General features: G+C 44.5%; 1 protein-coding gene across 1 annotated transcript in view; it reads right to left on the bottom strand.

The window, feature by feature from the left end:
- LOC119452852 (sarcoplasmic reticulum histidine-rich calcium-binding protein-like) overlaps window positions 1-25,641 on the bottom strand; it is a 76,286-nt gene extending 50,645 nt beyond the window's left edge. Inside the window, exon 1 of the mRNA XM_037714805.2 lies at window positions 24,670-25,641. Coding sequence (XP_037570733.1) covers window positions 24,670-24,757 — 88 coding nt within the window. The 5' untranslated portion in view covers window positions 24,758-25,641. The remainder of the gene's footprint in view (window positions 1-24,669) is intronic.
- Window positions 25,642-27,810: the final 2,169 nt, after the last annotated feature.

Here is a 27,810-nt window from a genome sequence, read left to right on the forward strand (position 1 = left end):
CGTATGTAATTGAACAGACGATTGTTTCAATGAGCGTGTTAATGGCTAAGTGGGTCAGTCAGTGATTTGCTAAAGGAGTGAATGACGGAATGAGTGAGCGAGTAAAAAATTGCTTGAGTGAGCGGGTCATTTAGCTAGCGTAGAGTTAGCGAATGTACGAGTGAGGGACTCTAGTAAGAAATCTAATATGGGACTTAGTAAGTGAATGAATCGGTAATGGAAGGATTGTATTAGCGTATGAAAAGAGAGATTGGTTATTTAGTAAATTTTATAGCAAGGCACGACATGAAAGTCGGGGCCGAAGCAGGTGAACCAGCAAGAATGTGTAATTGCATTTATGAGTTAGAGGAGGAATGCGTCGTACCTCATCTCTCTCCCCCTCTTTCCATCCTTCTTCCTGTTTCTGAAACCATGACATGCCACCCACTTCCCTTCACATTACCCCTGATATTGTCCTGCTTTTAGCATTAAACACTGTAATTGATCTGAAAACATATCTTTATTCTGCAGTGTGATATTGCTAAATAGAAATCACTTGAACTGTAAGTTCTCATAATATCTAAAACATTTGTTGTTTTAGATAATGCTCACTAATTATCAGCGAACGGGTTATGTTGCGCGTTATGTTGCGCATCGAATTCACCCATAGGGTTGTTTCGCCGCAACTAGGGATATCCTACGAGTCTATACATTTTCTTTATCTTGTGCGTAAAGCTCTTACCCTAATCACTCATTAACATTTGGCAGGTTTTGTCTCTCTCAGAGATTTGAACATGAAAGAGAGATCAGTTTTTTTTTTTAGGGTTTGTTTCATTCTTAACGATGCCAGAAGACTGGCTCAAATCCCTTTAATGAAGGCCACGAGCTTTAGTTCGTCTGAAAGAGAAGCGAGATCGTTAGCTCCCCATGGAGACAGTTTCTAAAAAAATGAGGAAGAAGAAATCCGTTGCGAGTGTCCGCAGATTCCCGCGGATTAAACCCCCGAGCACGGACCTAACGTCCGAAGCTTCCTAACGAGACGAAATTCCGAAACCAAGGTTCAGATTAAGTGCGCCGTCATTGCTGCTAAATCGCTTTTACGTCTTAGAAAATGGAGCTCGCGAAGTCAATGCGAAGACATGGTAAAAATATAATAATAAAATGAAATAAAAAGGACGGAAATAGGCGTTTAGGTCAACGTTCTTTTGAATTTCGTTCATTCGTCTTTCTGTATGTTTTTTTTTGTAATTTCGCTACATGATTGAACGACAGCAAGTTCTGAACATAAAAAGGTTTGAAATCTGAACTGAGACTGGAACATTTTGTGTTGACCATTCGGACTAGTGTCAACAATGTACCGTCATGAAGGATACTGGCCAGCCAGTAGTTCTTGTTTTCATTTCGTTTCATTTCATTTGTTTTCATTTCATATATATATATATATATATATATATATATATATATATATATTGCTACCTCTCTCCAATATACCTACTGTGCAGTTCGTCTTCATTGTTCTTTTTTTATCTCGGAACATTTCTTTCACAGATCGATAGCACGTTCGTTCAGGAAAGTATTTAACGCAGCAAAGAATATTGTAAAATGTTTCGGCGTCGCCTGTTAGAAATTTGTTAATGACTCAAGTTACTGAGTAGCATGTGCAATTTGGTTCTGTATTTTCTTTTAATAATAATAATAATAATAATAATAATAATAATAATAATAATAATAATAATAATAATAATAATAATAATAATAATAATAATAACGTTTATTTCCATATCACTGTGTTGCACTGCGTTGTAACATTTGACGAGTGTCTTACGCATGTACGACAGGCAGTGTCAAGGATCAATACACTTGTTTTGCTTTCATCATACAATAATAAACCAAAAACATTATTGGCCATGTTTGTAAACAAGCAGAAAACCACTACAATGGTAGATGGGGACTCTCGTCAGTAGAGAACGCCGGTTACATTAAGAACCACAACAGAAACATCAATACTAGAACGTGCTATAATATTCACACTGCTGATATCTTTACTACGCGAAATAATTTATTCAGAATCTTGCGAATGAGAAACCTAGTCAAGCCAAGCCAGTTAGCGCAACTCAGTGTTAATCACTACGGAGCTTTGAAATCATTAACTACCTTTGTTTTCGTCTCTCACGTTCTGTTGTTACCGTTATTCACACAAGTACGCTGTTTATCTTTTTTTTTCCCCGAGGAAATTTTTCCCCGGCTAACAATTTCTACAATGTTATCGCTCGGCGCAGGGTGCGCTTTCATTTATCGGAACTCTGTCGAATGTTGTCGCCAGTTCTATAGCGAAAGCATGGTGTTTAATCAGATATCGTGCACCGCACAAATAGTATTGTACGTTCCGGAACTTAAACTAGCATCAGCAATTATGCTGGAAAATACGATGAGTCATGCAAAAATAGCCGATGCGCTTGACCCATAGATCATATTTTCGAGGACCGACGATCGTGAACGTTACTTGTTTTCTGCTCACAAGTTCGCCCATTAAACAACAAACTTCCTAACTCGCGCCTTTGGCAGTGCCTTCATCACTGTCACGATGACGTGACATTGTCCTGCTTTTTTTTTTAGGGTCACATTCTTCATTTTGCCCACGCTGCGCTCCTTTCCGCACAAAATACAACTAAATGGACAAGGGTAAACAAGTGTGAGGAAGCCAGTGCAGTAATCAGTACGACACCGTTCTAACTAGTTCAAGCTGCGGCCTTGTATCACAATCTGAGAAACTCTGCTTACGCCTGTTTAATTTTAGCCTACAGCGTGACACTCGCACCTTGCAATGTTCGCGGTCCTGACCACAGTCCCTCCTTCCCTCCCACTCCTCCTCTTCGCCCTCCTCTTTGTTTCTCTCTCTCTCTCCCTTCGTCTCAAGCCACACCCTCTTCCACCGGTCTGCGAAAAGCGCCGCCTGTCAACCAGACAGCGTTGATAAGAGATTTCTACGCTTGTTCCTTTGGCCAACCTCTTCAAGACACGCGCACTCTTTTATTCTTTCCTTTTACGCATGGACACTTGTCCCCTGTCCCAAACGTGCAAGATCTTTATCATCTTTTTTTTCTTCCTCCTCTATAAGAGAACTTGCCTTCCTTTCTCTCGTTTCTTTTTTTTAACAGCTATGCACTTCTAGCTGCCCTGTTGGATCGATTGCTCTTAGGGCCATGTGCTCCAGCTCTCCACATGCAATCTAAACTCTTTCCTTTTTTTTTTCTTTATTTGCCCCTGTAAAGCATGCACCTCTACACGCTACTTCTCTGTCAGGAGAAGAAGCCTTTAGGGAAGAAGCTGAGCAAACCCACCGGGAGCGGTTGACAAGTGAATGAACATGGAACGGCAAGAGAAAAAAAAAGAAACTAACAACAGCTAAATGTTAGGAAAGGAGTAAAATAATGTAGGATATAAGAAAGGGGGTGTGGCGTTGACAGCGTGAGCTGAAGACGCGACCCTCCACACTCAACTCGCACGCATTCGCTTCGTCTGAATGAAAATAGACGAGTCCGAGATACTGCGAACGCGTAAATGCGTAGAAACTGCTGCAGCCTTCTACTGCTTTTCTGTTCCGGAGACGCACCGTATCTCTCGCTAAGCATTCGACCAAAAGAATTGCCTGAGGTTTAATGCTTGCAAACCTAGCTATCACGAGCGAATGGTCTGTTTGGCTTGGTTCTGCAAAGACTGTGCACACATTGTTTCATTAATGCATGCTTCCGCCCTTGGTACGCTTCTCTACAACGTGCTAATCTGGCCTCCCTTTGCTCCGGTGTTTCAGCAGCCCACTTTGCCTTTGCTTGAGATTTCGCAGCCTGCCGTCTAGCTATATCTACTGGATGATTGGATTCAGCCTGTCACTTGTGCTGAAGCGCACGCACAGACGGCCCAGCCGGCGCGCCATCCATGGCGAGACTGAGCGGCCAAGCGCCGGCGAAGCAGCCGTTAAACACTCGCCTAGTCACGTGGTACCGCAGCGGCGGGGCTCCGAGCGAGCGCCGCTGCGATGCATCTTCTCAGCGGATCACGTGGCGTGACGTCACACCTGCCACACTTCCGCTCCGGTGGCTCGCGCTCCGGCGGCTCAAGGTCATTGCGACGCGATGAATGACCTTGCGAGACATGGCGTTATAGAGCTTTCGCTCTAAAAAAAGAAAAACGTAAAACCCACAGGCTATCATGCTGCACCTGATCGACTCTACTGCGATAGCATTAGAGTCGTCCACGTGCACTTCAGTATTATGGCGTCCTGTATAATCATATACTAACGGTGTGGATTAGAGAGTGAAGGAAGGTAGCAGCCGATGTGCTCGTTGAGATTAAGGGGAACAAATGGAGTTGGAAGGGTCACGTTATTCGAATAGGAGAATAGAAACCGGTTGGCTGTCACAATTACAGACTGGGTACCGAGGAATTGGAAGCGCAGTCGAGGACGGCAGAGAACTAGGTGAGAAGATGAAATTAGAAAAACTTAAAACCGTAGGATCTGATCGTCTGACGCCAGACAGGAATAATTGGAGATTTCTGCGAGACGTCTTCGTGCTGCAGTGAACATAAATATGAGACTGCACCGCAGCGGTACAACGACTTGGGCATTCTGCTTGCCGAGCACGAAGACGCAGGTGCGATTCTCGATCGCTGTGACCGCGCTTCGATGGGGGCGAAATGCAAAAAGACACTCGCGTACTTATAGGTATAGATGCACGCTAAAGAACCCCAGCTGGTCAAAATTGATCCATAGCCCCTACACCACGCCGTCTCAAATCGCCAGTGTTAGTTGATGGCGTTAAGGTCACGTGAACGAATTATCCGTAAGATATAGGACGATGATGAGATCATTCGAGGTTTCTCCATTGATATCGCTTTCTTTAGACGCACCTTTGTTCAGAGTCCTTATGGTTGAGCAGCAGCTAAGCAATCCATCACGCGTTAGAACCCTTGGGAAAGGCATGGGGAAATATATCGCGCGCTTGTATAAGTATTGGCTCGCCCACGACTTCGCTAATACTGCCTCAGAAATCAGCCCCCTTTTATTTTTTACGTCAATGCCAAGAATGAAGCCAGACGAATGTCGCGTGTAATGCTATGGCATTATAAATCCTAGCAATATAGTAACACAACACCCAGTGTAATGTAGTGATTCACTTCGCTCGATTCCATGCCACTATTATCATCCATCGTTCACAGCCGGTTGATAGCCCGCTGATAACGCGGATGGAGCACCGTTCTGACCAATGAGGAAGCGCGACACAGAATGCCATTGAATGAAAATAATTACGTGAACCCGGCCCAGGTTCTTCCTAGAGTGTTATACATCAGGTTTTTATCGCCATCATCCTCAGCTTTTTATAGGGTAATGTAAATACTGGAGTGTTATGAACCAAAACCATCATCTCATTATGAGGCACGCTGTAGTGGGCGACTCCCGAGCGATTTCAACCGCCCGGTGTTGCGGTTCTTGCGGTTCGCCAGCACCAAAAATGGGGCCACCATGACGAGGATTCGAACCCGGGACCTCCTGCTTAGCACCGCGATGCCATAGTCACTAAGCTACCGTGGTAGGTAGTTCTTAAACTCTAACGCTTCATTGAGTACTTTGCCAATATTCTTCTCAAATCAAACTTAATTTTAGTTGATATTTATTTGTTTATTTATTTATTTACTTACTTATTTTGCTGCGAATCCCAGCTTACACCTCGAAATGCCGAAAAATAATTTCAAGAAAGAACGTTTCCAACTGCTTCATAACGCAATAAAAGAAAACAATATATTGCAGTGAAACGCGTCTATTAATGTGTCTGAAACGAAAGAAATTATTACACGAAACATGAGTGTAGGAAAAAAAACGAAAAAAAAAACATACTTGTGGACAGAAGTTTTGCGGAAATCGTGTAAACCGAGTAAATATTCACCGTCCGCTGTAAATTAGAATCCTCCTTTTGTTTTAGCTGTGAAACTTTCTGTTAAAACAAAGTTTACAGGATTGCAGTGTATTCATGCGGCGAACTGTGGTTGACAAGTTGATTCTTTAAATGTTTTTTTATTTCAATATTTTTGTCATGTCTTGCAGAACCAAATGTGATGTTCTGAATAAGACCATTTGTAAAGAATCACGAAAATTATTTCTTTTTATATCAACAAATTCTATCGCATTGTTGTACTGGCTGGTTGCCAAATGCAAATCATTTCTGCGTTCCACGTGTAACTTGAATAGAGAAATCAGAGTTGTGAGCTATTGCCTCATCTTGAGCACGCACTTGTCAGGTGCACACTCGACTACGTCTCTTAATGGCCACCGGAGATCTTAACTGCAATCACGAGAAGAAATTTGATCATGCATGACGTTCTTATTGCTAGTATTTCTCTTGACGCTGAATACACTCGTTTCTTAATCGTTGCCGGGAGAATTTGCTCACTGCAGCAGAACACACTCATTACATGCCACGTGGAAATATATATGCAACGTACAAAGTCTTACACTTTGCCCCCTGTGCTGGTATGCTTTTTTCATCACTTATTTTCATTACTTCTTTTTTAGGTGCAAATAAGCTTGCACCTATTATTTTGGAACGAACATCACTTGCGAGTTCACAAAATGGGCCAATTCTGTTCTGTTCCTAGTTCCTAAATCTATTATATTCCTGTTCGATGCCTCGTTCCTAACTTACGGGCCACTGCGTCAACGGTAGAATGAGGTTGAGTGATTAAAATATAAAACTCGCTCTTGAAGAGTGGCTAGCTGCCCACTCTGAACCATGCCAGTTCTTTCCCGTGTGGGACAAGTGCATTATTTTGAGCAAGTGCAGGGATCGCCTGACACGTGACATCATCGAAACCGAAAAGAATGCGCACTTGGGCGATGTCTGTGTAAGCACGTCATCTGCAGCTCATATACATAATCGGTAAAAGTGGCAGGCCAAGGTGTTCTAAGATTTTTTTTTTTTTTTGCTCTCTATCTTTCATCGGCACTGGTGGGTTTACACCTTCTGTCCTATGTATCATTGTGTGGTGCGGCGCCCCGATTGTGCCACGCTGGTGTTTTTATGCAAGTGCATAGGTGCCCCCTGCGCGTGGTTTTCTTTAAAAAAAATAAAATTTCTCTGAAGTCATAGCTGTGAATGTCGGCTATGCTGTTCGTCTTGTCCGTGAAAGCTAGCAGTTATTTTACTCTCCCATTATCCCGAAAAAAAAAAGCTGAAATTGAAAAAAAGCTTTCACGTTCACTGTCGTATTTTTTTTCCCCACGCATAGTGTTGCGAAGGCCTCGTAATGAACTGTCGACTTCCGAGCAAAGCGAGCGGATAGAAACCGGCTGAGGCATTCCGCAGAATCGCGAATCTGACACATGAACGCAGAAAAAGAAAAGCAATAACAATGTGAGATCGAAATGTCCGCGCGAGAAACTAAATCGGCGCTATCTTGTTTTTATGTTCGTTCCTCCCTTCTCTCTTTCTTTAATTTATTCCATCTTTCTTTGTTCTATCTTCACGGTCTGTTTTCGTAATTTCTTTATTTCGTTTCGTTTACTCTCTCTCAATCCGTGCTCCCTTATCTGGATGTCCAGACAGGAATTTGCTCACAGACAGGCGGGAAATATGTATCCGACAGTGGGGTCGAAATCTCCGTCTCCAAGCACAAATACCCGATGCTCTTACCATTAGGCCACACTTGATTTTTCTTTATTGATGAGCTCGCAATCACGCATGCTTCTCTCCTGTCATTGATTTTTGAGCTCTATGAGACGACTAGCACGTGTATCAAGTCGCTCAGAACATGTGCGTCGCACAGGGAAGGAATAGAACGAGCGAATAATAGTCATCCTTACCACTGTCTCTCACGCCGTACCTCTCTGTGTATCTGCTCACCATTTCTCGCTCAACAAACATCGCTTTCGTCATCATGACGTCACCGCGTAGATGTCTCGTCGTATGCGTTCGCGTATATTCCATCGTAGCTTGCGAACGCCGAAGCGTGTAATCATAAAATTGCATAACAACAAATTTTAGTACCCCTGCGGTGGATAAGCATTAACATGCACGGGATTGCACGCTGCATAGGTGGAGAATAAGGACAATTTCATGCATCTCGTTTAGTTTTATAGCGCCTAAATTGCTTCACGGAAGCTTCCCTTCAGGTAGATTCCAATAAGTGTGTTGGATTTGCCGAAATATTTCCAAGTTTTGTTTTGTTTCACTGTCGCGAGAAGTTCGAGGAAGTATCGCGAAGTCCTGGAAAAAAAATAGCAGAAGGAAGTGGTTATCGGAAGAGGAAAACCACGGTAACATTCTCACTCAGCGGCGGACGCCTCAAACGCTGTGTCGGAAGTAATCAGTGGGATAAAAAACCAGAACTCAGAAAAACAGCCGCGGTGAAACGAAAGACAAAAACAATCAAAGAAAAGCGCACTAAGTGCGGTCATCCGAGCGAGAGATCACGGCACGCCATTACGTTTCCCAATCCACACCGAGCTCTCGTAAGGTCGTAAACGGAATCAAGAACAAAACGCACGTAACCGAGAGAAAGAAGAGAAAAAAAAGAAAAAGAAAACGACGCAGAGGCCATCCGGCTGATGGGAGGTCAGTTCGCACCATTTCCGAAAGAAGGAGCTTGTTTTAAGCGATGGCGAAAGGAACCGCATTAATCTCGTTACACTAAATCGCTGCAGCGCTGTCGAAGGTAGACGAGGCGCACTGCGATTACGGTTCTAAACGAGCACTGCGCTGATGAATGCGTCGATCACAGTTCACAGTGACAGCCGATACGCGCTGTGGAATTGTTGAGATTTGTTTGATGTAACACGTTCAGTTTCTATGCGTACAATACCTTGATTAAATAAACAGTGAATTAATTTCGTTTATTCGTTGGTTGGTTAGTTAGTTAGTTAGTTAGTTAGTTAGTTAGTTAGTTAGTTAGTTAGTTAGTTAGTTAGTTAGTTAGTTAGTTAGTTAGTTAGTTAGTTAGTTAGTTAGTTAGTTAGTTAGTTAGTTAGTTAGTTAGTTAGTTAGTTAGTTAGTGTGGCAGGTGGGTTACGGTATCTTGCATTGACATTGAGCCATAATGCCTTATTGCTTTATTACTATGTTACCACACAGTAATAAAAATAACTGGAAATAGAAGGAAAAAGGAGATGTGAATGACAGAACTTTGTACCTGTATGTTCCAACGAATAAAAATAACGAATACAATAGAAGGATCATGGTAAAAATATACAGAAATCTCACATTACTGGAAATATGTAACCCAATCTGAAAACATTCGCACAATACAATAAGCCTGAAATGCAGCAGCAAATATGGCCATGACGAAGTCTGTGATGAACTTTCTCAATCTTGAACGACTCCGAAAAGGGGTTTACAGCAAGATAGCGAGTTTAAGTTATCAGCAGCAGCCGTACAAGCGAAGACGCAGCCTTGAGCCAACGTTTCGACAATGATGGTCCTGTGTTCGTTAGAGCGGCAACCAGCTCTTTGATATGATCGACGCGTCCTTATGATGAGTATTATTTTGATAACGGGGAACGTACCCACAATGGGGGATCGGCCAAGACGTGGCCGGTACATTAAAAAAATTGGAATAAATTAATAAATAAAAGCTAAGGCAAATGTTGCATTCGCGAAACTGAAACCGCGCAGTGGTGGAGTCACGTCTGCTGGGCACAAATCGCAAGGCTAGCACCGTTTCCGAGACATGCGGTCTTAAATGTGCGCTACGATACACAATGTAATTCCATTTAACAGTTTATCACAAGCGTAGGTCGAGTAGTTCCGGACGATCTCAGCTGTAAACTGCCAACGTATTAAACATGAAATGCTTTTAGCTCCCGTTGTGGGCGACCTTCGAGTGACCTTGAGCCAAACGCCAGAGCCGTTATCCGGGCACTCAAACAGACTCAAACGAGAACACCCGGGCATCGTTGCGAGAACAAAACGAGATTATCCCGGCAACCAGTGAAACCTTAAGCATAATGCGGTCTCCGGCCCCCAGCCCTTTCTTTGTACAGGGCCACATTATACACGTTAGTTACTGCCCAAACAAGTTACAAAAAATATTGCTTCCGATTTCTTCCTAATGTTTGTTCGCAATATCACTCAAGCTGTAACGTCTAGTATGCTGGAGTTTTAGATGCGAAGCATCTTATGCTCGGGGCTATGTCCCTCCCTGAATCCGCCGTGCGGCGTCCACACCCGCACTGCGCATGCGCATCCTCCTCCCCCTCCTCTCCTTCTCTCATCTCCTCTCCTCTCGGCATTTCTCCCCTCCTCTCCGGATTGCGCAACGAATGGCAACACCTGCGGATCCGCGTGCGATAATGCGAAGCAGCTTAGGTTAGAGGCGCGACGGTAGGCGCCCCAGAGGCACCGGCAACAGTCACCAACGCCGCGCGCGTTCGGTGCAAACGCGGGCAAAACGCCGATGGCGTCGACAACAGTTCTGCGCGTTGCTGGTGCTGCTGCATGTCCAAGTTTATACAGCTGATAAAACTACCTTGATTCGACCCCATGGCTGCTTCGCATACTACTCAGGGTTCCTCTACGGGAAGATGGTGTATTTTTGTTCTACCATTTCTACACTTCAATAAAAATTCACAGCGACGTTTCACTTCGTGAGCGCGGGTTACGCGCAAGCGTATGGACGACGCGAGCATCCACCGCGAGCCCCACGGCGTGGAAGCACAAACGGAAAGGGTGCGAACGCTACACTGATCTCGACGGTGCGGCACTTGCTGTGCCACAGGGAGAGTGCACATTGCTACACATGCAACGGAAAGGGCGCGAAAGCGGCGATTCTCCTTTCCACCTCTGGGCGCCTTCCTCCTCTGGCACTCGCTTCCCTAGTAGCGAGAAACATAATCTCACCGATTTGGGCCATCTACGCTTACGCGTAAAAAACTAAATAATTTACCCTGTGTTTCCCTTTGCTTGTTTGCCTGTTAGCTTCGTGCGTTCTGAAACAAAAATCGGGCCCCCTCGGGACCCCTGCTTCTCGTTTACACACGCAAGATAGAGTCTATACATGTGACACCGCTCATATCAAAGGATTTGTTTCTTTCTTGAATACAAGCATATTTTCTAAGAAACAAAACTGTTTATCTTAAAAGGCTAACGCTGAAAAGGAAAAAATAAATAACCTATGCATGAATTTTTGTTTGCATGTGAAACTTTGAAGCAATACTTAAATACTATTTCTAAGGAAGCCAGACCAACTGCGGCGGCTGTTCTAATAGAACATTGAAAGAGTTCATTCTAATCAGGCGACTACAGCAAACGTTCCGAAACTACGCGGAATTCTATAGCGTGTAATTCAGACAGCGTTTTGTCTGCTAGATAGGAAAAGAACATTTTTGAAAAAAAAGTTGCAGTGGCTTAGCTCGGCTATGCCAGGATATACGTAGCGTTAGCAAAGGTTCAGCTGATTATTCTTAGCTTTCCTGGTTGGCTAGATTGTCAAGGATTAGCTTGATTACCATGCTTACTGCTGCTCCAATGACACACACGCGGTATACGTATTATGTGGCACATGTATTCATTCCTCCTACGCTCAACCGCTAATTGCCAGGCAACTACTTCGGGATCCGATGAGTCAAGCTTCTCCGTTCTTCTGCGCTGTTGAGCAGCATTTGCGCTCTCCTTCTCCATGGCTATACCACACTGGCAAACGCCAGTCAGAAGCGCAGCGGCTCCAGCGCAGTGTCAGACGGCGACTGCACAGCGAGCGAACGCGCGCCGGCGCCAGTGCGTCTACCACGGCTACGACGTCACTCCTCTGGAATGCGCAGACCGGCGACGGTGAGTCGCGCGCGGCGGCGGCGGAGTGCGCGAGAGGTGCCGGCTCCGGTGGCTCCGGTGATGCGCAAGCCGTGTGACATCACTGATCCTTGCGCATGCGCAGCACGGCTCTTGATGTGCCACGCGAAACGGGCTTGGCTAGGCCAGTGTAGCTAACGCTACAAAAATAACACCGGTTGCTATGCAAACCATTTGGAGGATACTTAAGGTTCGCCTTTAGAGTGGAATGCGATAGCATTCGAAGTTCACTTACTGCTTCTAGCGCTTCCTAGCAACTGCAGTTTATTTAATTGTAATGTTTTCTGGAAACGCTGGCGGCGAACACTATGCACGAAGACAAGCTGCCCGGTTCTTTATTTTTTTTTTTCGTTGCTGTTGCAAGGAACCGAGCAGGCCGCACCACTCCTTCTAAGACCTCAAACGGCAGCTGGAAAACTCTATCGCGTTAAAAGTGGTTTGTGTTTGAGTACCCGCGTAACAGAATTATGATTTCTCGTATATTAAAATTACAGTTCGACGCTGTCATGTCTGCAGATTGTGTGTAAGTCGGCCTTTATGCATTTTCTGACGCATTTTACTTTGAGAAATGCGCCACGTGCATGGAGGGCCTGCGTGGACCGTGATGCGTGGTTCGAGATAGTTTTCTTGGCCGGAGACGCCGCCGCCTATACGATACCGGATTTGCTGCGACATGAGGCCCTTAACTCTATCGCGTTAATAAAATGTGTTTAGCGGGATCTTGTAGACAGTTATTTGTGCAATTATGTTGGGATATGGGTTATAGGTGGCGCTCCTCTTGCCACAGTGCCTTACCCGTACGCGGGAGCGAACCGGTACTTCGAGAACCATGTCCTCAAGGAGCAGTTTGCAAGCCCGCGCAGACTCTGCGACCAGAGGCACGTCGTCTCAACGAAACCGCCTCAAAATTCTGGCTGTCACGAGGGAATTAGTTGAGAAAGCTCCCCTTAACACCGGTGTCACCGGTACCACCGGTGGTACCACCACATGGTGGAACCGTACCACCGCACCTGTTTTTACCGCTGTTTCAGATTGCGCTATCTTTGGCATCGGCTCACGAAAGTGGTGAGACAGTTACAACAAAAATCACAGTTTGCAAAGCAAGCTGAACGCTTAAATATGTATATGCGAAAGCTTTACACATATTCCATGCAACCAAACCACAACAGCAATATTAACAGAGAGTTTAACCTGAGCATTCACGCTTTGCTGCAACGGACTGCTGTATCCTAACAATACGTACATAGTCGTCCATGGGAAACGCTACTGCGCGTGCGCACAATGCTGATGCCCGCGGTATAGTCGGCAGAACACTCGTGACTTTCTCTATGGGACGCTGCACTTGTTCCTAAACTACGTCAAATTCCATAACACGTGACTGAGACACAGCTTTGTTTACAAACTCACATGAAACTTCACACGTATCCGACTCAAATACGTAGCTGTCCCACTCACTTCGCAACCGATCAACCAAAGCAAAAACAGCGAGATTCGACAGTTTTAGCTGAGGGTTCACGGCCCGCTCCACTCAAACTGTTGAATCCTAACAGTTAATACAGAGATGCTCATCAGAGAGAGAGAGAGAAACAGAAGAGAGGAAAGGCAGGGAGGTTAACCAGACGCATGTCTGGTTTGCTACCCTGCACTGGGCGAAAGGGGTATAGGGATGAAAAGGGAGAGAAAGAGGACTTAGAGAGAGCACAGTTTCACACGCAACTGTGCTGCTGCACGGGCGCATATGCATAAAGCTTATGTCCGCAGCAGAAGGTAGCATTCTCATAGATATCTATACACTTGCAGATTTCTGTAAGCTCATAGATATCATTTATGTCATAGACGCTCATAGATATCTATATGGGACGCTGCCTCACTCCTCAACAGAACCGACGCAACGGAGCGACACAACGTGTCCACTTAGTCGTTTTGAAACTAGGGTAACTGAGCGTCACTCACGTTTCTGGAAACACGTAAGAAATGCGGATTCAACAGAGCTTTCTGCAGTTCCAAAACGCGAAATTGCGAGAGCCGCGGACCTTAGACGGAGCTCAGCTATAACTGTCTCTTTACTGCCACTGGAAATAATCCACGTGACTACACTTATAGAGTCGTGGATGAATATTAATTGGGCATTTAGAAAACTACGTAAAATAATCCAGGCAGTATGTGACATAATCCAAGGATGGCCAGGTCAGGAACAGTGTCTCCACCCTTCCTCCGTCTTCAACACACGCACACGCGCACGCATTTTAAGCGTAGAAAATCCTTCAAAAATTAAGACAGTGAACTCTGGCTCTTGTGCCTATGGGATTCTGCAAGAACTGCGTTCAAGCCAACATTGGAATGATGGACCACGTGACGGACAGGCCAAGGATTTGCCTGAATTTTGTCCTTGTGGTTTCAAACAGCTTTGTGAGTTTCCCAATTGCTTATTTTAAATATATATAACAATGCGGAATGCTTACGCAGGCGTTATCGAAACTAGTTGCCCTTGCATGAGTTTAAAAAAAACTGTGGGTGCTCGGAAACTTAGAAAGACGGAGTGTGGTAAATAATGTAACGGGGATTTCTAAAGCCATATAAGCATGGAGATTAGAACAAATTCGTGTACTAACCATCATTACCGCGGTAGCTCAACAATAACGGCGTCAGAGTTTTCTCTCGTAACTCTTGCAGGAAATTCTGTGCTTCCAAGCAGCCAGCGCCGAAAAGGCGCTGGCATTGCCCCGAGCGCGTCATTCTGATATTCAAATGGCTTCATTGCCTAGCCTGCTGTCCCGATCGTGTAGGGGCTGCTCGGCCTCCTTTCCCCGGGGGGCGTCCCCGATTTCCCTGTAGACTCGCGTTGGCTCCTCGTCCGTCTTCTTGGGGGCCGAGCAACGATCTGTGAAGCCCTACGCGCCCGTGCGTTCCTTATTGCGAGCCAACCGAAGCGGTCGAATGAGAAATGCAAATGCGACCTTTCTTTCTTTCTTTCTTTCTTTCTTTCTTTCTTTCTTTCTTTCTTTCTTTCTTTCTTTCTTTCTTTCTTTCTTTCTTTCTTTCTTTGCGTCCCGTGTATGCAGAAGGGGTTGCGGACGTGTCTGGGCATGCGCACCGGGGTTTGAGATAAAGGAGTGCCCCCTATAACGGTGGGCACGTATTTCCGTCCGTGTCAGACGCTTGAGTGCTTCTGAAAGAACGAGGACATTTTTTTTTGCTTACTCTCTTCTTTTTTGTGTTTGTTTTCCTGTTTTCTTGTGGATGACGGAAGCAGAGGAAGGAAATGAGGCTGACTCCGAGTCTTGAGGATGGGGGTTCCTCTGTAGTGCAGCTTCGGCAGAAGGACGGTATAGAAGTCAAGGCCGCTTGGTATAGGCTTCCTCGGAAAATGCTGCACTTGAAAGCGATACTTTTTTTTTCTCTAAGTTTACTGTGTTGGCTGTTGAAGGATGGCAAGCTGTCAGGTGGACTTTATGGAGCCCTCCAAGAAAGGAGGAGGATGCTGTAGCGTTCAGTGACGCTTACTGATTTGGAATGGCAAGCTCGTATGTTATGAAATACTGCAGCAAAACCGTAATAGTGTGCGTGTGCGTGTGTGCGTGCGTGTGCGTGTGCTGTGGTGTGCGTGTGTGTGTGTGTGTGTGTGTGTGTGTGTGTGTGTGTGTGTGTGTGTGTGTGTGTGTGTGTGCGTGTGCGTGTGCGTGTGTGTGCGTGTGCGTGTGTGTCAATGCGATTCTCGCCCACCGCTCACATTGCACTGGGGAGTCGCGTTTGCTCTCCGCCGTGCGTTCGCTCCCCGTGAAAGCGCGCGTCCCTCGCCCTCGCGCGCTTTCACTCGCACATACAGCATACGGCCAATGAGAGCTTTTTTTCTATTGCCGGACGCGACCATCGACGAGTGAGCCCTTAACAGCTTCGCTGTAAAAAAGTAACATTGAATCCTATGACGTCATATAGAGATATGCGTACCGGCTCTTGTGGTTTTGGCGCGAAATTCAAGAAATGAATCTCTGACTGCCATTATCTCTCGTAAAGAACGTGGCAGTTTCACCCGAACGGTTAAGCACTGACAGCGATAACAAGGTTTAACTGTTGCGCCTGAACTCATGGCACGGTGTACTAACTACATGTGGGTGCAACTACGTGCGGCTGCGCCAAATTTCTGGCACCCTTAAAGGGTTTACCCTGGTGTGTGGTGCCTTTAATTGCATCGCACAGGCACCACTGCTTCGCCCGTAAGGAGCGGCGCCGGCGATATTACGTCACTTTAAGATTGTGAGCACTGATATTGTTTCTCACGCTTTGACAGACTTGGACGATTTGAGATAAAAGGCCCGCACTGTGAATGATATGGTGCTTGTCTTTTATTTGCGCGCTGCATTTCTCAAAAATTATGAGGAATAACTTAGTCAAGAAGACACTTCCTCGGTTGAGCAACATTGGCGGTTGAATAGTGTTGCGGCCATCTTGCATATACGGCATAGATGCATAGATAAACGTAGAGCAGACACGTACTTGAATATATGCGCAACACCACGGCGACGCCGATGGCGAAAATTTGCTTGGAGAATCCATATAGCAATAAAATCAGCGTATTTCAGCGAAAGCAACTTAAGTAGGGTTTTGGAAGAAAAGTTATAAAGTTGTTTAAAATAGTGTAAAGTGGTTTGAAATACGTAGTTGGTGCATCAACTGATTTACTGCTCACTCTTTAGTGTCCCTTCAAGAAAAAACCTTACCACGGTGCAAGCTACGATTACATTATTCAAATACGTGGAAAACGTAGAAATGTTCTGATTGTACAACAGCTTATATCATTTTATATAATTTTACATAATTTCAAAGCATCCTACGAAAAATTGACGAAAATTGGTGAGTCTAAAAAATATATATAACATACAGGCTTGGGGAGTGCGTATAGTTATAGTTGGGAGAGATTACCGGTCGAACTGAAGAGTGGGAGATGATTATCTTTAAGTTTACAAACCCGTAGCTCCGCACCGAGATTAGGTATATCAGTTTCATAAACTGCGTCTGTTAGCGCATCTGAATGGAAAATTTTGCATATATGGGAGTTTACAGCAGTGCCTCGAGCGCACAGTCGCGCGGCAATTCCGCGTGTATTCGTGGGCTTCTCTCAAGTTTGGAATAACAATTTCATGTAGCACGTATTGAGCAACAGAAAGCTGTATCGGGAGTTCTTCGTGTTGCTCTACAATTTTCTCATTTACACTTTTCATCTAACTATATTATTTGAGAAGTTGATTATTTAATTAGGACTAATTATGTAATTAGGCGGAATGCAAAAAAATAATCTGAGTATCTCGGAGCTACGGACGGCAGACAACATTACCTTTTGCATATCATTTGCATTTGCATATCTTTAAGGTTTGGCTCAAGTTATGTGGGAAACCCGCTATATATAGTTTAAAGTAAACATGGCTTTTTCCTAAGTGTGCTTCTTCTTTCTGAACTAAGTGCACGCGGGACCTACAGAACATTCTGTTTTAATATATATATATATATATATATATATATATATATATATATATATATTAATTCCCAAACGTTGCGGAGAAATGGATTGGCGTTTCAGTTAATTTTGTGCTTCAATGCATAAAGCAACGTTTTCTTAAGAACTTAACTGGAACACCAATGCATTTCTCCGCAAAGTTCGGCAATTAATATCTCGAACCTGGTGTCATCCCGAGAATTCGTTCCAAGTAGATCCGCCTTGCGAACTCAACGGCTACAATTTGTAATTTGCAATATGGGCCATCAGGCAATTAGTTAAAAACTTAATTAGTTAATTTTTGTTAATTAGGCGATTATGCATTGCAATATTTTGTGCAAGTAATGTCCGCCTCTTCGAGTAGACCAGCCCATGAACTAGAATTGTGCTATCTGTCACAGGCAAGATTTTTGAAAGTGCTCGCTGAAACACCCTGTATATATATATATATATATATATATATATATATATATATATATTCAAAAATAGAAGCAAGTAGGACAAACACGTAGGTGTACGTGGACAGTTGGTAGGCGTGGACACAAATGGCCATATATATAGCAGGGAGTCTGATTCAAATTGTGGAGTGGATACCAAGAAAAATAATTTTGCCGTTCCCGTGCGTATAGGTAGGAGTTCTAAAAGCTTCATCTTAAAGAAAGTTCGTTGCACGCTTCTCGGCTCGTAGATACGGCCTTCTTGTGCTGAGCGCAAGGTCGCGAGTTCGGCTCTCCTGGCGCTGTGCTCCCGCATTCCAGCAAGGCGCACTTATTGAGCTTGTTGAAAACTTGCTGAGCCGCACTACGAAGTCAAAAATGTCGAATAAGCCCTCAATTGCGGCACCTGTCATAGCGCCCGGGCTTCTTGGGGACATTATGCGACATCAATCAATCGACAAGGCTCTTTCCACTGACGGTTGCTGGTGCAAGTGTTTGACCGCACCACTTGCATCGCGCGCAGTTTTTTTTTACCCCGGTTCGATTTCTGTCCTTCGTGCTGAGTCATGTGTGGGATGCCGGAGGGCGAAAAATCAATTCGGAAGCAGGACGAACACGAAATTTGGAAGAAGGCCTCAACGTGACACCCTATGCACTACAAAAATTCAACAAAGAAAAGAAACAGAAAGAAAAAAAAGAACATCGCGCACACTACGCACCTAAATTGACTGTGTTCGTCAAAGTAGCCGCGTCGCTTTGTTCTCTCGCATCGCCCGTTTCACGAACTGATGTGCGCAATTCGCTCGTCCGTAATGTATTACCACCAATTCCAAGTTCTGACACTCTCATTTGAATTGCAAAGTCGAGTCTCCAGCACCAGTCACATGGTAGCTAGCGCTTGGCAGACGTCTGCTGCGCACTTCAGTCTCTGCTATAAAGCGTAGCTATCCTTGCCTGCTATGCCGGGTTTCACACGATTCGGTAATGTGTCGCCAAATCAACCGGCTTCTATATAACTTTAAATCCGGGCGGAAAAGACGGCGCCTGCGAGCGCACCTGCGTCCGGCGTAATAAAAACATTAAGTCGCGGCATAAAACCTGTGCATAAAATGTCGCCTGATAGGAATCTCTAAAGCATACAGATCCCTTCTTGGAAGAGCGCATTTCATTAGCCGGCTTCCTTGAATTTCTTATTTCTTTTTCTATTTTGCCTACGTCATTCTTCGGTAGCTGGGTATATGCGGTCGGATGTTCCGTCTTATACATCACGGAATTTCGCCAAGACATGTAGTACCGGTAAATGCACTTTTGTCTTAAGCAATCATTCCCGACACAGAAGCCGAACATATAAAGTAAGCTGACAGGTATATCTAATGCACACAGACCTCCTGGAATAGCGCATAATATTCAACGACTTCTTCCATTTCCCTAAATTTTAAAAATATTTGCTGCTATCCTTGCTTGACCCATTCGCTGTGTTCCGATGGTTATGTACCCATTTTTGGCTAATCCCCCGAAATGGGTTTGTACCACCTTGTACACGGGGTATACAACCCTTAAATGTATTTAAATATGTCGCGTGCATCTATATACATCGCTATCACTATTCTTCCCTCGAGAAGCATCAAGCGTCGTCTTGGTCCTCGCGAAATCGCTGAGTCAGTGTTCACGACAATGGTACGCAGCAGCATTCAGTCGTATAGCATTTAATGAGTCGCTTCCCTAACTCTTCGCTTCACTTAGATTTTACGTTGTGAGTTGGATCCGCATAATATTGATGCTCCCAAATACAGCTAATGACTTTTCGCTTTTCCAGGCTGAAAATTATTGATGCCTACGAATTCTTTATCTTATTATACAACGTAGGTCCTTTGTGGATATGCAAACATTAAAACTCCGTTATTTACTCAGCTGTCACGATTAGGTGACACAACCTGATACGTGTACGTGGACAGTTGGCGGGTGTGGACACAAATGGCCATCTTCTCATATTTCCTCCGATAAAAGTAGCTCTTGTTTACTTTAGCGTGAAGATGTGCAGAGGATATCGCGTGAGAGTTCGTAATTTAGAATATGTTTATAGCAACGAACGAGGTCATCTCGCGGTATTGAAAATGCACTTTACCATGGTGTTTTTTTTTTTTTTTTTGCTTTTTTTGCGTGTGTGTGAGTTGGCAGCGATACAACGCCCTTCCACAAATTAGTGTCGACTTTCACCAGGAACGCACCCGACAAAATGGCGAAACAATTTTCCCATATGGTACCACGTGCGTGCTGCTTCGAAACGATACGTAATTTTCTTTTTTGTCTTTCCTAGTCTAATTATGAAAAGCTTAAAAGGCGATGAGGCCGGTGGACAAAGGGTATTAGAAAGTTGTTATCGCGGTAACATATGGTAACTTTCTCAAACTCAACGACCACAGCTTTCCCTAACAATGTTAAATGAGTTACTGTGCTCTCGGACAACACAAGCGCCATGCAAAAGTGCGATTTCGTAGGTTACGCAAGCATTACAACACTGTTTACTTACGACAACACTGTTTGTCGTAAAAATGAACTCCGTAAATAATGTAATCCCACCCTCTGTAATGCACTCGTTATATGTGGATGATCTACAAATTGCGTGTCGTGCATCGAACATGGTAACCTGCGAACGGCAAACTCAAATCACATTAAACAAACTCACACAGTGGGCATCTGAAAACGGGTTTCGTTTCTCAATTGAAAAAACTATTAGTGTTGTCTTTTCACAAAAACAAGGCCTACAAACAGAACCCACCCTTAAGTTACAGGAAGCCGTCCTACCGGTAAAACAAGAACACAGGTTTCTGGGTATTCTGTTTGATAAAAAGTTGAACTTTCTGGCGCACATAAATAGTCTTAAAATTAAAGGGAATAATGCACTTAACATCCTCAAAGTCTTGTCCCGGAAGCGCTGGGGCTCTGACCGTAAATGCCTGCTACACATATACCGCTCTTTAGTACGCAGCATATTAGACTATGGTAGCATCATATATGGTTCAGCCAGACCATCTTACATCCGACGACTTGATCCAATTCATAACCTTGGACTACGACTGGCAAGTGGTGCTTACAGAACATCACCTGTCCAGAGTTTATACACTGAATGTAATGAGCCTCCTTTACAGCAGCGCAGGGCGCTACTAACATTTTCCTATATACTCAGAATCCAGTCATCACCACAACACATATGCTACAACATCGTCACACAGTGCAACTCACGCTTACACTGCACAAATAAACCGAACATGATTAGACCACTTCTGCTGCGATATGAGGAATACTGTCGCGATTATGACATTCCTCATGAGGTCCTTCAGGTTGCTAAAAAGCCACAACGATTACCCCCGTGGTGCGAATTCATAGAGTTATGTGACTTGGCATTAACCCCTCTAAAGAAAAATGACACCCCACACGAACACATCATACAAGAATTCCGCGCTCTTCAGGACAAATATAAAAATTACACAGAATATTACACTGATGGCTCTAAAACAAAAGAACACGTTGGCGTGGGGGTCGTGACAAAAAATTGGGAAACAAGTATTAGACTACCACAGCACGCCTCTGCTTACACGGCCGAAGTCTACGCAATATGGACTGCAGTTAAAAAGATCATCGCCGACAAACACGAAAACACAGTCATATACACTGACTTCTTAAGCACACTGAAGGCTCTACATGTTAAATCTGAATGTGAGCCCCTGTTAGGGGATATTTTAACCCTGGTAAGATCAAACAAATATGGCAGATCAATCAGGTTTTGCTGGGTACCAAGCCATGTTGGAATACCGGGTAATGAAGAAGCTGATAGATGCGCGTCAATGGCAGCACACAAAGACATAACAAACACAACACTCCCATATAAAGATTGTATCCGCGCAATTCGGGAGGCCTTGAGGTCAAAATGGCAACACGAATGGGACCATTGTACAAGGTCATTACAGCAGTGTTCTCTAATAATAACGTACAATGTTGCGCTTTATTACCAGATATGGTACACTATACAATCCTATTCAACCAATGTGCTATGCAAAGGAGTGCTTCGTGATGATTTCTTCATGTTTTTCATTTTTGCTGTCGTCTTGACTGTTAAGTGGTGAAGTATTTTTTTTTGTTCCCACTATTGTTTTGAGAGTTCTTTCTTGTAATTTTTATGATGTTGTGATGCGGCTGTATGGGCATCAACTGCTACAACGTCGGTTCTTCAACACGAACTACGCTCATAGGTAAGTATACCTTCCTCAGACCTGGCGGCAGATCAAGTACATAATCGCCTTTCAAGTCGGTCGGTTCTTACTACTGACTGGTATGTTACAAAAGTGAAAATTTATTCTTTGTTTCAATACCAGGGTTATATTCGGAAGGCAGCATCTCCGTGTACGAGGGAAAAGTAACCGTTAAATTCACTTATGCTACTCGTCGTAAAAGAAACTCTAAACACTAAAGGCGTACGCAAATATTAGAAACATTCCAATAATGAAGCAAATTTTGTCCCATTCAATGTTGTCGTCGAAACAAAATATTGGATGTTCGTAAATGCGAATATTCTTTTAATAGTTTTCGAATATCTTAAGTCATCAGCTGTGCGCCATCAAACCGAAAATTGGAGCAATAGTATCATAAATTTCATCTCGGTGGTCATAGCAGACAAAAAAACACGATATAGTACATGGTATTATAACGCGCAATGCGTCACTCAGAGGGTCAGATTTTACAGGTTCAACCATCATGATTAGCACTCACCTAAGTATGCGAACAAACTGCTTATTGGTTCCTAATGCTCCATTGTTGCTTCTAATGTTGGAAGCTCGCTAACGTTGTGAACTTACAAGAATGTGAACTTATTTTTATGATTATGATACAGCTCTTCAACATTCGAAAACTATTAGAAATGCATTCGATATTTGATTTCATCTGATTCGCTTCTGGGACTATTCGATTCGTATTCGATTTGTTTTCAAAACTTACTATTTCGCACACTCCAAAACACTGAGATAAGGGTGCAACGTCACGTGGTAGGTTGGCTTATTGACGCTGCATCCCGGATATTTATTTCAAGTTGCAGTATTTATTTATATTTAATTATTGTGTATTTCATTGTGTATTTTTTATAATTTATTTCAAATTGCGCTAACTCTACATGAGTTCTTTTTGTCGTCTGCCACTACACGGTGGTCTAGCAATTTTCAGCTGCACCTGATTGACTTTTTATCCGCGGTGAATATCTTACATAATCAATTCCTGAATAATTTTTAAATATTATAAAAGGCAATATCTATTTAATGCGCAATCGACCACGCGAGTGTAGCGGACTGTGTTCTACAACGCGAACTCTTTATGATAATTGATCTTGTATTTATCGTATCGATATCAGATAACACTCAGAGTCAATAATGGGGTTCGAATAGAGTTACAAGGCAGAATGTTCTCCCGACAGCATTGCTCAGTTTAACCAAAAGAAGCAATGAACTGCTGATTTTAGATATCACTTTCTATATAGTTCTTCGGTTAAATGTTTACCGTTATCTAATCTATTTGCCCCCTTCCTGTCTGCAAATTCCTCAACCTATCTAGTTCTAGATCCCAGATCCGTAGGTCGTGGCGTTTTGTGCACCGTATTCTCTCTATTTCCCCTAGGATTTGAAGATGCAACACGATTGACTACACGAAAAAGCATGACCCACGCAAAAGCGAATGGGAACCGGAGAAGCACTATGCCTATATTTTATAGTATGGTTCACGTTTATTCATCCCATCAATTATGTCAGCAGGAATGCACCAACCACTACAGCCCACCAAGATTCCCTGTACTTGATTAACCATTTCAGGCGCTGTCTCCACAACTGTGCCCATCGAGATAGTGCATCAAAAAGAAAAAGCCCTGATGAAAACTATGTTTAAAACGGGATTACACCTCGTGACAGTCATAGTCTGTCTGATACGTTTCCGATTGGATCTGTGCTGCAAGCTTGAATAATGTGCGTGAAATGTTTTAGTGAAAGGAGTTAGGAGGAAGGCGGCATGTGTCTTTGCTCTCGATGTTAGTGTGACGTCACGTAGCTAGTTCCCTTCTTTCGTTGTTTTTCACAATGTTTCACATATGGCATATTAATCAAGTGGCTAGATAGGCGCTTTCTCTAGCCGAGTTATATCGAACAGGAAATAATTCGTGTTCTCAATATTACCTGCTGTCGGGAGTTCTGGCGTGGATTCCACATTCCGTAAACTTGACAAAACTCACTGGAACATTGACAATTATTAATTTATTCCATATCTGTATGCTTTTCACGGTTCTAAATATCTAAGAAATGGGGTGAAACAAACTTTCAAACTTTTCAGTGGACAGAATTGACATTTTATGGATGAGCGCTATTTAGTGGCAACGCTTAATTAAAAAAAATTCTTACTGAGTTTCAATTTGAGTAAGGAGCATCTGGCTCAATGTATTCGGCCAACACTGAATGTCAGGCAGCTAGCAAGCGTCATTTGTTGGATTACAGCAGGAACAGAGGACAAGCAAGAAGAAAGTTTGGCCCACGACTCGCTTTGTTTCGTAATGCATGGTCAGTGGAGCAAGACCGATACGAGATCACCGGCTGTATCACACAGGTAATGTTGAGCAAATGCAACGTAAACCTAAGTTACATAAAATGACATTGCATATTACACCCAGCAAACGCCTCGTTAACCTCGTTTTTGGTTCAGACTTCAAAGAGTCCCGATAATTTTCTAATATCCTTATTATCGGTGTATTCTGCACATATCAGTGAAAAAAATAAACATTTCCTTTGGGTATTTTTATCACTCGTCCTTAAAGGGTTAATTGGCCCCTTGAATGGGTTAGCGAGGCAGTTCGTTGTTTTTTGACGCGTGACGACGTACACTCGGGCCAAACATCGCTCACCGTTTTCGCACAGCTCGTGGGCGTCTTCCTCGCGGTGACGCTGTCCCACTTTGTGCCTGCGTCTCCAGAAGATCCAGAACGAGCGCATCCGCTCGGCGAACGCTAGGAACTTCGTCGCGACGCCGGATCCCAGCCGCCGCAGCGCGCTGCGCACGGCGAGCTTGCCCGTCGGCGGCGACCACGCCTTCCTCGCCGAACTTCTCCTACGGCACTGCTGCACGCTGACCGACGCGTGTGACACCTCGTGGAACTCGTCACCCGGCAGTGTCACAACTCTTCGAAGGCACACCTCACTACCGTGAGGCGCGGGGATCCGCTGAGTTCTACAAACACCGTCGAGTTCTCGTAAAACCTCGAAGGTTGAGAAGAAGGCCCCCGACGGCTTATTAACCTCCCAACAATCCTGGTTTCAGATTGCGAACGGGGCTTTCACCGATTTCTAAACAGGCTTGTTTGTTTCGCGCACTTCTATGTTTGCTCTTCCTTGTGCTTGAGTCCAGAGTTGAGTTGGCGGCCACGCAAGCTCGCCTCACGCGTCGATCACAGCACCAAATGCCTTGCACAACTCGCGACACAGCAGGCAGACTCTGGCTGTTGCGAACGAAACACGGTAGAAGCAAAGGAAGAGAAAGGAAAGAAAGTTTTAGAAACAGGGCGAGTTAGTGGTAGTGGGACACTAACGAGACCGCTGGGACGACGAGGCCGACAATACGTGCCGACGGCTTCCGCTGCGTCGAACCGTTGTGGCGAGCGGATGGGGAAGGAGAGAACGAGAGCAACAGCGGCGAAGCAGCTGGGCGACCAGTTTGACACATCGCAGCGAATGGAGGCAGCCCCTCGTTGTCACGTCCGCCGCAACTCGTGTGTGCGCGTGCTCGAGCGAGCGCGCCGCGCTTCAAACAACCGCGCGGCGAGTCAACGAAGGGAGGAAGAAAGACGTTTATCTGCGCGCGGCGCGCGCGTCGAGCCTGCCACGCCTTCTACCCGCGACTGACGCCGAGGACGAGACGAGTTGCCGCGCCCCCCAACAGCAAACCCCCGACCGCGCGCTCCCTCGCGGCCTGGTCCTTCTTTCCCTTTTTTGTCTCCCTTTCCCCCTTTTTTCCCGAACTCTTCCCAACTAAACTCTCTGGCTTCCCCCTTTCCATTCTCTCCCTCGTTCGAAACGTTCCCTCTTTACTTTCGCTCTCGTTCCTCTTTCCCGACCGCTCCCTCGCGCTTTCCCTTTGCGAGGGCCTCGGCGCAACTTTCTCGGCAAAACCCTGGTGCCGGGAAAACCATAGCCCAATGTTGTCGCTCTTTAAGAAACAAAAAACAAAAAAACGCCATTCTCTTAGTTTCTGTCCCTGGTCCCAGTAATCCCGATCTCTGTAGAATACAAGAGCACAGCTGCGATTTTTGGTGGCGCTAAATATTTCCGGGAAATTATAAGGGCGCATGAACGTAATTGTCACAACTACTTTTCATATATCGTTTCTCCTCTTTACTCCTCAACCAGTATAAGGCAGCTAAAGAGGCTGAGTCCGGGTTTACCTCTCTGTTTTTCTTCTATCTATCTATCTATCTATCTATCTATCTATCTATCTATCTATCTATCTATCTATCTATCTATCTATGTTAACTCTAATTTCCTGTAGAATATTTTGGACTGTCTGCCTTTTCTCTACTCTTTGTTCCCCATGCACCTTCGCTTTTCTGTAACCAGAAAGACTCCAGTAGCCTCCCTTTCATATATTTTTACATCTGTCTAGCTGCTCTTTATCAGCACCAGCAGTAGTAGTAGTACTAGCAGTAGTAGTCATCGTAGTAGTTATAGTAGTAGTAGTAGTAGTAGTAGTAGTAGTAGTAGTAGTAGTAGTAGTAATAGTAGAAGTCTCTTATTCAAGAGGGGCAACATACTGTCCCCCTCTCCTTTTCTTTTTGCGCTCGTCTCGTCGACTTCTCTAGCTTTCCTACCTCTCCTGCTCCTAGCTGACCTCAAGGGTGGCCATCTGATGTCCATTCTTCCTCTTTACCTTCATTGCGTTCAACCTTTACTCTCTCAACGCTCCTCACGCAGAGGAAAAGGTAGTTGCAAGGCGTGGAGAGAAAATTCCTTGCCGCGGACAGCGTAATTTTCGCCCGAGGCGAACACCTGAGCTATTCCGCGGTGCGGCGTTTAGCACTCACTCTCTGCGAAATCATTTTCCTTCTTTCTTTCCCTATTGATCTCCTCCGATCACTCCGCTTTCCCTTCTCTCAAAGAGATGGCGCTACTGTACGAACTTGGCGCCAAACTCCTTTTTCATTCCAGTATACTAGATGGCGCGCGTGCCATGGTGTTCCTTTATTCGTCTCCTTCCGCTAGTCGCACGGAATTTTCAGCGCTATCCTATGCTAACTAGCTTAGTGCGCCCTGCTTCTATATATACACCAAGTGGTGCTGCCGAACCAATGTGCGTTAGATGGTTGACTCTCTTGACTCGCTTGGCCAGACGCATTTAAACACAGTCGAATCGGGTTAAATCACCTCGAATTCTGACTCGCGTCGAAGCTAATGTGAGAATGACAGTATCGTTCGCAGTGTTGCCTCACCAGCCCAAGATTTCATCCTGGTCACCTTTATTAGAAGTTTTCAAGTTTTATAGACAAGTTTAAGGAGGGGTGTTCAGAGCCTTCTTGTGTGTGATTATGCCTTGCTTTCTCTCAATGCTTCGCGTGTGTTGCGCCAAATCACATAACCTACGCATCAAAAACGAACCTAGTTATATTGAAAAATGCTAGGTGACGTTGTTGAAAATTTAGATTCCTTTAGTTCGACGAAAACGTACTCAGAACTTCCAAAAATGGTTTGGTGCAATCGAAAGTAGTGGGCTAGTTTTTGCATGCATTTAATCTTATCTTACTCGCTAGTTATTAGTCTTGGCGGTTGATTGACGTACGCCACACAACTGTCACTATGCTTAACTGTTTCCGAATAAAATGCTGACATGTACGTGTCTCTGGTGCCCTACCATCTCTGCCTACTTCTCATGGTTCTACAGTTCCCTCTCCAGCTTTTCATATGTAATCGCCCCTTGCACCACTTGAAAACGCCCAGCGCAGCTGGTTTCCATAGTGTTAAACAATATAGTTTACGTTTCTCGACTGAGAGGGACAATT

The sequence above is a fragment of the Dermacentor silvarum genome, chromosome 5, assembly GCF_013339745.2.
Source record: "Dermacentor silvarum isolate Dsil-2018 chromosome 5, BIME_Dsil_1.4, whole genome shotgun sequence".
Taxonomy (NCBI): domain Eukaryota; kingdom Metazoa; phylum Arthropoda; class Arachnida; order Ixodida; family Ixodidae; genus Dermacentor; species Dermacentor silvarum.